The 10860-nt window shown below is 39.5% G+C and overlaps 2 protein-coding genes across 2 annotated transcripts in view; one reads left to right on the forward strand and one right to left on the reverse strand.

The window, feature by feature from the left end:
* Positions 1-1890, reverse strand: part of LOC139712314 (uncharacterized) — a 73840-nt gene extending 71950 nt beyond the window's left edge. Inside the window, exon 1 of the mRNA XM_071624152.1 lies at positions 736-1890. Within this exon, the coding sequence (XP_071480253.1) occupies positions 736-801 (66 nt within the window). The 5' untranslated portion in view covers positions 802-1890. The remainder of the gene's footprint in view (positions 1-735) is intronic.
* Positions 1891-7908: 6018 nt separating this feature from the next.
* On the forward strand, positions 7909-10658 carry LOC139712309 (large ribosomal subunit protein uL30m-like). The gene is made up of 3 exons (XM_071624148.1): positions 7909-7968; positions 9221-9418; positions 9889-10658. The coding sequence occupies exons 1-3, from the start codon at positions 7927-7929 to the stop codon at positions 10108-10110; spliced, it is 462 nt and encodes a 153-aa protein (XP_071480249.1). The 5' UTR covers positions 7909-7926; the 3' UTR covers positions 10111-10658.
* Positions 10659-10860: the final 202 nt, after the last annotated feature.

The raw sequence follows: 10860 nt of genomic DNA on the forward strand, positions 1-10860 counted from the left end.
CACACCATCTAATAACATGACAATAGCATTTATGTTAGTTTCTCTCTTGAATTAAGTCTTCCTGTCACTCTTGCACATTACCAGATTTGCACTTAACCCGTTGACAATTAGTTGTAGGTATACTCAGGCAGGTGTCTATCCAATAGCAAAATGAGCCCGTCCTCAATGGGTTGAGAGGTAACGGGAGATGTACTTGCCACATTTATCTGTGTTGTGTTTGTATGTGTGTGTGGTTGTTTGTTTTTTTATGGGCTGTTACATATAAAACCATCTTTAACAATGAACACACAATTGTATGAGAAAACAAGCCCAAAAGTAAGCAATGGAGCAAATTTTTTGTCTACATATTTGGCAATCAGGTTTGTGAGTGGCCCTTGACATGAGTGACATTTGAATAGTCTGTAACATCCTGTTTAAAAGCAAAACTCTGTTCTGTGGAAAGTTGTTCACTTTATGAATATCATATCTGATACGACTAACAAAAACAAAAACCCAAATTGCCGATGGAATATTATTAGTTGAACAATTGAACACTAATATTACTAGTACTACAACTACACATGAAGATACAAATTAAATGAAATGTAAACAAATGTTCACCGATGATGGGATGGTATGTCAATTGATCACTCTACTAGCACATGAAAACATTTTAAAATAAAAAGTAAGAACACGACTGCATGAGACAAATATACAACAAAACAAGCATTTTCTATGAAATCATGCAAAACTTACGGCACGATTGATCTTGTGTTCCGGTGGTGACTTGGTCAAATATCCTTCACAAATCACAGTAGACATCTTGAATGTCTTCCAAAAGTACTTTGCTTGGCTTAATCAGATCCACAAATGTATATGGTCATCAACAGCATCAAACTCTAGCCACTACACCAGTCAGCACTAGTAAATTTGACCCAGTCTGGTCTGGGAACTTCAGTTCTCTTACTGCGTCAACTCAACCACAGCAAACACAGCTCTCATTTGAATTGTATGATTTGTATGCATACCACCACTTGCTAGTATTTATTCAACATTGTTATCCAGTTCGAATAATTTGATGGTGATCATCTTCCAAGGCGAGGCCATAATATAGATCCACATTTAGCAAGTCTGTTGCTAGCACTAAGTAGCAGTATTCCATTAATTCAATTCACACATTGTTGGAATGGGTGCATTGATTCATCTGTATGTATTACACACCAACTCATAACAATGCACAACACATCATAATCACCATTGATCACTATTCTCAGTGGCGGTAGTGCAATGGTAATCAAATCCGTCCTCCTGTGGGGTTTGGTCTGCTGGTCGTCTTTGAGCTACTGGAGTAAATTCAACCCTCTCTTTGGAGAACACCAATAATGTTTATTGGTGGGTTAAGTGTCCGCAGAGAGCAGAGCAAATCATGTAAAATGCCACATATGAATCTTGAATATGAGGAGCTGAAATACAGCTTGCTTGGAGTTACTGTCATATATTACTAGACAGATCAGGTGCACGTATCATTCGTTGTGTTGTACAGCGGGCGTGTACCGGGCGAACAGGTCGAAGAATACCGTAAACAGACTGGAGACGAGCAGTAGCGAAGCCTCTCTTTCACGCGCATGTAAGCACTCTCCAACAGCTTTTACAGCTCCAAACTGTTCTCCGTATCACCATCATATCCTGTCCTCTGCATTCTACTTCTATTGGATTTGTTTTCAATCAAGGAAGGTGATGAACGTTCCAGGAAGTACCTTGAATTACATGACCATTCCTCAATCTCACAGTGAGGTCATACCGTTTTCATATGAGACTGGTATACGCGTAACTTACAGGTACATAAAGCATGTTAGGTTGTGGTGTCGTTCCGTGAGCTTATTCCACCAGCGCTTCCCCAATCTTTGCCGAGCTTCCGAGAGAGGCAAGGCGAAAATGGTGCTATACACCAAGAGAGGCGTAATTTGATTGGACCTTGAGAAACGAGTCCACTCAGTCGGGAGTTCAGAATTCTATACTTGGCATTCCGATTTTGTTAGATAATGGTCACTAATTGCCCCGTTAGCTTTACAAATTAATTTTACGATCACACATCACATCGGGTGTAAATTTCAGTGTCCAACAGTCAATAACTTACAAACAGCACTACAATACCTACGGCTTCTCTCGACTGGGACGAAGCCATCGGACCAGCGAATCAAAATCAGCCATCGAAGAAGATCGGCTGGATCCGGAAGTAAACAAAAAGCGTGTGACAGATCCGAAGAAAGAGAAGTATGGACGAGATTTCAAAGAACACGTTTTGCTTGGTTCTGAAATGCGTGTATTACATGAGTTTACCTTTACTTATTAATAGATAGGGGAAGCATTTCCTATGTGCCTGCTGGAATCGAGAACTGCAGACAAATTGTTTAATTTCCATGGATTAGTCTGATAATTAATTGAAGTAACCACATTATTAGCAAACGGAAGCGGACAATCTATCGCGGTCGTTAAAGTCAGAAAATCATTAAAGGGAAATTTAACTCAAGCGCATTTGTGGTTTCAGTGACAGCGTACCGGTAACTTATTAGTAACACACATACAAAATGAGCGCTTTGAATAAAAAAGAAAAGTGGAACTTGGTAGGAATCCCTTTATCATTTTAAGTTTCTTTTTCCTTCTTCTTCGGTGACATCTGGGGCCTGTTGCATAAAACTTACCATTGAATTTCAATGGTAACTACCGTCAAAATTAGGCGTCACAGCCAATCAGCATCAAGGATTATAAAATTTACCGCTAATTTGAAAACTTACCGCTAGAAAGGAGCGATAAGTCCAGCGGTAAGGGTTTTATGCAACAGGGCCCTGGACTGTTGTAATCTCATTATCCAGGAATGATGGCACCGGGTAACCCAGACTTTCAAAATGCATGTTTACATCCGTGGAACGGATCGCCTTATTTTTTATTAAACTTCACTAACCTCTTCTTCTTTGTTGTTGTTGTTGTTGTTGTTGTTGTTGTTGTTCTTGTTGTTGTTGTTTTTGCATTCACTCACTTTGCTAATATATGTTTGGGATAAATTCGTGGGAGCATTATTTTTTGAATAGATTAACTACAACATTACACATGCAGGCGGAGAAACTGAATTCCCCTAATAAAGTGGACATTCTTGAAGGCGATTTAGGCCCTATCGTTTGCAAGAAAACCATGCAAGAAATTAGTATTGTTTTTTTTTTATATAAGAAACGATATATCTGACCAGAAGTGATCGAGGCTTTATACTTCTTCAGTGGCAACTATATAAAAGTGTTTCGTTTCTCTCTTTCTCTCTCGAGATCTCTTTCATGCGCGCGCGTGACGTGTGTGTGTATGTATGTATTATTGTGTGCTTACTGATCTCTGATTGAGTGTATCATATCATAGTGTTATAACTGAGTGTATTACCCTCTGATCTATACTAAAGTATAAGTAACTGTAGCAACGTTGCCAGAGTTGCCATAATTATGCTTTCTGGCATAATTTTAGACGTTTCAGCATCTGGCATTATGCTAGGCATTATTTAGCTGTCTTGTTAGCATAATTCTGGCATAATTTCAATTCAATTTCAATTCAATTCAACTTTATTTCCACATAATCATTAAAAGGATACAAAGGATACATAAAATGTGATATAATAAACCTCAATTGGAATATATAAACTAAAAGAACAATACACATAAGATACCATATTCACCAAAAGGTGTTTCAGCAAACACAAAATGAATTACAAAGAAAGGAAATAACAACATAATGGATGATTTGTGGAGGGATCATGAGAAGTTTTTATGGAGATTCCATAAAACTTATGAGTAAGATCCCCAAAGAGTACAGAAATAAAAGAGAGTATTACAGTGTGTGTGTGTGTGTGTGTGTGTGTGTGTGTGTGTGTGTGTGTGTGTGTAGGGGGGGGTATTTCGACAGAAAGGAAATCTCTAAGCGGTTTTTGTACTGTGGTACCTCTTTTTGGTTGGTTTGTTAGTTTGTGTGCCGAATTTGGACGAAATTGACGCCAAAAAGTTGTGAAGACGTGTCTTTTCAGGTGTTTTGTTTTGTTTTGTTTTGTTTTGTTTTTGGCGATTGAGAGCCACAGTTCAGTTGGGAGCATTAGAAGTTGGGGACTTTTTTTTTTTTTTTTGCTTGTCAGGTGATTTTGTTTTTTTCTTTGTTTTTTTCTTTGCTTGTCGGCTTATCGGGCACCACAAATTGCAGCAAAAGATGGGAGGACGATTGGGCACCACAATGCGCACGGGCACCACAATGCGATTGAGAACCATGATGTGATTGGGCACCACAATTCAATTTTATTTTTTTTTTTTTTTCTTGACAGCTGATGAGGCACCACAATTGGTTGGCTTGATGTGACATATAATTTCATGGCAATTTAGCATAATTTTAGGCCGCTTCAAGCACAATTCCGTGTTTTTAGCTGGTCACACTGAGCTATATAGGACCTGGAGCCTGTTACATAAAAGTTATCATTATGGTAACTTTGCCATCCTATGGTAACTTCCATGGAATTCTTGATTCTGATTGGCTGTTGAGTATTGTTACCATGGTAGTTACCACTGGATGACAAAGTTACCATATAGCTTTTATGCAACAGGCCCCAGATAGGCAGTCAACCTAGTATGGTATAATAGTAGTAGTATATAGGCCCTAGTAGTATACATGTAGTGTAGTAGAAGAAGAAGAAGAAGAAGAAATAGTGTGGTGGTAGTAGTACCCCCCCCCCAATAGTATAATTAGTAAAAGCAGTGGTATAGTAGCAGGATATGTAGGCTTAGTGTGTATGGTTATTATACATACGAATAAACCATGCCTTCATCAGTTTCTGGTTAAAACTATTGGCGGAAGTGACTCCAAAATAGTACAATTCACTGCAATAGGGGCGCAGCCCCAGAGTGAATAGTGCTTTTGGAGACACCGAGGCCCATAATTTTCATCCAGAAACAGGCGAAATTGAGCAGGGTATATGGTTTTATATTTGGGATAAAAAAATAATCAAACAAAAGAAGGGAAAATATAAGAGGTGATAATTCCAGCCGTGGAAGCGATGCTGTGGAGCGATCTTATTATATACATAGTGACCGTTTTGTTTTGTTTTGTCGTAATAGAAAGTTAGTGCCTTTCTCATTGCACTGAATGTATGCGTTTTCTTCCGGTCGCGATCCTGATTAATCAAAAAAAGGAGAGAAACCTTACTGACCATGATTTAGTTCATTATAACTTTCAATTTATTCAACAGTTCCTTCTTTTCATGTCCTGTTAATCAATCTTTCATCATGCATACAACATCTAAAAAGGCTAGAAAGTATTTGTTTTGGTTTATGTGTGTTCAACATAATAAATGCTTTGTCATTATTTTCTCCTTAAATTATACTTCCGTCACATCTTTCGGTTTCGTTCTAAGTTAAATTGTGTAAATATGCGTCGCGAAAAGATGTCAAAATGAGTGATGTGCATCTTTACTTTTTTACCCATATTGAGTTAAAAAAGTAAAATCAATCGAGTCGAATAGTAGGACGGACATAAAAGAAGAAAATGATGAGATTTCGTTAAAAGTTTTATGTCACATGATTTTATGAAACGGTGATATTAATCAAAAGCATTCTGCCACTAGTATACGCAACTGAGGTGCGATATGTGTGATGATATTATATTCAAAAGATGAAATACATGTATATCCTTTTGATTTGCTAATAAAGTGAGATTCCTTTTAGACAAGAAATCAAACAGAATTAAAAAGTCGAATCCTCCGCTTTGTTGTTGTAGGCATGCATAGAGGTGCAGTTTCAAAGGAGAAATATAACAGACTTGGGGAATCAACGTTGACTGCAAAACTATGATTTCTGGGCAGTTTCAATGTCACACCAATGAGACAGTTCAAGGTGCTACGTAAACATTATAATCGTCTCTGTTTACTTATAACTTGTACATGAATTGTAGTTTCGAACGATTGCTCTGCTTTGAGAAAAGAAAAAGATGTAACATCATGCCACTAAAATGAGACAGCGTTCTTATTTAACATTCGATCGAAATGAGATTTATATACCTTCATGTATACACTTCATATTCTTTTCAAATCTGATTAAAGTCAGTTTGAACTGTCACAATATTATATTCGCCATTCCGAAGGTTCGTAATTCCGGGAATGAAATGAAGTTCGTTATTCCGAAGAACTAATCCGAAAGTAAAATTAGGCTCGTTATTTCGAAGGTTCGTTTATCCGAAAGAAAAAGAAAAAGAACAAAGAAAAGAAGGTTCGTTATTGTATGCCACCTTTAGTTCTATATTTTCGGTTTAACGAACCTTATTTCATTTTCTGATTAACGAATCAAAATTGCGAAAATTACTAATAGGGTCAAGAAGTGTACTCTTGCCACGTAGCCCAAAAAGGACACACCATGCAGATGGCGTCATAGTTACAAAACCATTCACCGAAGCATAACTTCAATAACGTTTTTGATACGAAAGTTGTGATGAGATTGAGAATATTATAGGTAATATCATTTGAGTTTGAATACAGCAGTGCACTAGTAGAGACTCCAACTCTCCCGTTTTCGACGGGAGATCTCCCGCCGAAAACCCATTTTGCAGAATCTCCCGGTCTCCCGCTTAATATTTAATTTCTCCCGCCCTGGCTCTGTGTCTCCCGTTGGAAAGGATTTCTTACTTATTGCTATTGTATGCTGAAAAAAAAAAAAGCCTTAGATAGCACCAGAGAGCATCTAGAACCCTAGGAAATTCGCGCTTCGCACACATCAATTTGGAGTCTCCCATTTGCTAGGGGTCTCAGGCGGGAGAATCTCCAGATCAGAAGGTGCTTTGGCCTTTAGGTTGGAGTCTCTGGTACTAGCAAAGATGATAAAGCGCGCTCTTACCATCTTTATTACTTACATTCCAAAAGGACCCGTTTTAATTCGTAGGCCTTTTTGCCTAATACCCCCATTCCACAGAGATTCTCATCGGTCACTCGTCGGAAGCAAGTGTTGCTTCCAGCCATTTACCGAAGTATGTCGGATCGCAGTCTGATGAATCCGACTTGATTGGTTGACTATCAGGTGAGTGTCAGACGTGTGGCGCATGATCCTCATCGGACGATCTTGCCTTATCGGATCATTGATATCACCTGATAGTCGACCAACACAAGTCGGATTCATCAGACTTTAATCCGATTCACTTCGGTGAGTGGCCAAAAGCGATAAACTTTGCTTCCGAACAGAGTGACCGATGAGAGAAAATCTCTCTGGAATGGGGGTAGGACCTACAGGTATACTTGGGTGACCCGCACCTCGTCATAGTTAATGTTTGCCCATAATTGAATCACATTTGGCCACTGAAATTCTTTGAAATCCAACTCACATACAGGAAAAATGCTGAAAATTCCAATGGAATCACAAGTTCACTGATCGATATTGAAAATTTGCAGCTATCGTCGTCAAAGGCGAACGATGCGAAAAAGTTGCGCGCTAAGGAAGGGGCCCGCAACTCGTCACCCGCTCTCCCATAGACTTAGCACGTAAAAGACGTGTGCGATGACCGTGATGTTCCCATAGACATACACGTAAAAGATGCGTGCGGGTGACATATAACACGTATTCCTATAGCCCTATTAAAATTTCAGATTTTCGCGAAAAACTGTTCGGTTTTCACCACAATTTGCTTGGTTGTGGTAGTCCTGCCAAGTTTCAAGCGTACAGAACACAGTCTCGGGCATACATTTTTGTTCAGTGCGCTCAAAACGATTTTAAGCGGGGTGACGGTATTCGGGCCCCTGACGAGGTGCGGGCACCTGGCTATACATGTGAAATCTCGTAGAGCTAAGAGGTGTACTGACGGTTGAGGGCAGCAGGCACTGATTCCATTCAGTGAATTCACGTAACATTGCATGCTGGGTTGCAGGGCTGATGTCTTGGATGTGACACCATGAACGCAGCATCGCTATGTCCCGTTACTTTCAGGAGACTGGTGAGTATTCAATTAACTTTGCTTTAATTTATAGACTGCTGAATCATGTACTAGTGATTAATTTCACTTGTGAAATCTCTGTAGTGGTCAGTTTCCAAGCGGTCATGTTCGAGCGACCCTGGGCCGTGCACACACGGGGCTCAATTGTGTGTAGTCCCACACGTTGAAAATTGCGGTAGCTTCTTCTTACGAATTCTTCTTTGCTTGAATTCCTCCACCCAGTCAGGAGAACTACCGAAGTTGCAGAGTTGTCTAAAACGTGAGGTTTTAGCATACATGCAGAAAGCAGCCGGCCGGCATAGACTTATCTACTTTTTTTTTTTTTTTTTCATGGGGATTGCAGCTGATCGCGGCCAGGGCAGGGATGCAGGCCAGGGCAGGGCAGCAGGGCGTGCGGCCATGCGCGATGCGGGCGCAGGCAGGAGCACTAACCGTGAAATTTACTCACTATCTCTGGCTTTGACCAATTGAAAAATGAGTTGGATACTGTCATATAATATATAGGCGTGAAAGTTAAATCACATCCATAGACAACTCTTTTACTACAACAATACAAGTGTCCTGAAACTGGAAAGCTAGCCTTAGCATTGGGCGTAAAGTTAAATTTACTTAAACCAAACTTATTTGCCTCTCTGTGTCATCATAACATTAAATTAATGTAATAGAAAGTGTCTAATACTCTTTGGTAGGCGTTGTACAGAAAATGTATCGCACGGACAAAAAAAATCTCTTTGGGGTTATATTTTGTTCTTATTTTGACACCAAAACCTCTCTAATAGACTTGAAATTATGCCAATACATTGTATTACGTAACACCCCTCAAAATGTTTTTTTAAGAAATATGACTACATAACAATGATGAGCTGCTCTATTAAATATTTGAATGTTGGCCAGATTGAGGGATTATGTTGTAGAATAATTTTCAAATGCAGTTCAAGTGAATGGTGCATAGGTCTTCTGACATCTGATCCAGAGGACACATGGCTGTTCGTTTTTGTTTTGTTTTTTTTCATTCAATTTTGAACTTGTTCCACAGTATATTGAAAAGAATATTAACATCTGAGGCTACGACATGTATGCTTTCATTGAATGAGTAAATATTCATTGTGCATGCTTTATGTACACGTGTATGTTTATCAGTCCTCTTTTTTTGTCAGTAAATACCTAATAATAAGTAATATTACTAAAAATCAAGACACATGGTGTGAGCGCATCTCATGCATATTTTTCTCCCTCAACCCACATCAATCAGCTACAGGTCAGCTGTGCCTGTGTGAGGCAGTATGTGCCAGTGGCCAGGTCTTTGAGCAGTCACCCTCACCCAACTGACCCCAAAGAAGGGCAGGAGGAGACAGACCCGCACCTCCTGCATGCCGTGTGGCGGATACGGTCACTGAAGGGCCGACCCTACTGGGAGAGGCGCATCATGAAGCAGCTCCGTCTAGAGGATGTAAGTCTTGACAAGAGTCATACCAGTAGTCACCATCAAAGACAGTACCTAACCACAGCTATCAAGTATTCAGTGAAGTATTAATTCATGTTTGCTTAGTTATTTAGGACCTACCCTAACCCCCCCCCCCCCCCCCGAAATAATGCATTTTCATATCTGTCAAGACACATTAAGTCTAGACTAGAAAAAATCTGCAGTCAACTTTGCTTAACCCGCGTAAGTCAAATAATCCCCTGAGTCAAAGGTCTTTTCAGGTCCTCTTCTCTGTATATTCTATTGATTTTGATCCCTCGTAAGTCAGTTTTTCTCTAAAAGTCAAAGCTATTTCTTCAGTCCAAATAGCTTTGACTTAGACAAGGTTGACTGTATATTTCAGTGTGTTTTAAAGTTGGACTTTGCATACTCCCTGTAATTCCAATCTATTCATTTAATTTACATGACTTTATATTTTGATCTGCCCATGCTTTCAGACACGCAAACCTGTGATACACAAGAACACACCCCTAGTGAATGAGCTCCTGACCAAAGTACGACACCTGGTGAGAATCAAACCTGTCAATCCTGTGTATGGGCTCCCTGATGGTGACTATGAGGAAACGCTTCTCAAATGGAATGGAGAATTTGTTGTGAAGAGAAAAATTGAGCCCCTTGAAGCCAGGAAAGCAGAGTTGTCAGATGGCAAGGATGTTTGACAGCAGGGTGGAGAGGAACAAAGTGTCCCAAGGAATGAATGCTGATGAGCTGTGATCAGACTTTACTAGACTGATGCTTTTATTTGTGTTGATGATGACCTTTAGAAGCATCTGATCAACTGTTGTGGATTTTGGACACATAGCTGACAGCTTGTTGGTCTATCATGGTTAACTGTGCATCCATTTCAACAACACTTCTTGAAGGCGTAGTAAATCCCCTGATGCTACCTGTTCGGAAATGCTTGATATGTAGAGGCAAGACTCTTTGAACATAATTTCTCTATAATCATTTGAGAACCAGTGTGCACTGAGTTGACTGGCATGGAAGAAACTCCCATGGATTGTCATTCACACTTCATACAATTTCATAACTTCCTAATTTCTTTCTGATTTTGATCAAATTTACACTGTTGTGCTTACAAGATTGCAATCCTTCTTTTCAGACTAACTTTCAACTGGTCTGGAATTCCCCTTAAACCAAAGTGTCAAGTGTGACACCGTGAAAAACATGTGAGATGGCAAATTGTGCAGTAATCCTTGCATTAATGTAGTAGTCCATGGGCCAGGCCAGATATTGGTACCATCTGAGGTGGCAAAACCTTTTTGGTGTCATTTTGTTTGTCGGGCATAGATATGCTTATCAAGCTATGATAGCATTTCCAAATGAGTAGCTTAGTCATAGTAAATTACTTTTTAACCAATTTGGTTTCGTTGTTATATCCCTATACTTCTGAATCGAAACTAACCGCT

Source organism: Diadema antillarum, unplaced genomic scaffold (assembly GCF_040938485.1).
Source record: "Diadema antillarum isolate AM-2024a unplaced genomic scaffold, OU_Dant_1.0 seq00001791_RagTag, whole genome shotgun sequence".
Classification (NCBI taxonomy): domain Eukaryota; kingdom Metazoa; phylum Echinodermata; class Echinoidea; order Diadematoida; family Diadematidae; genus Diadema; species Diadema antillarum.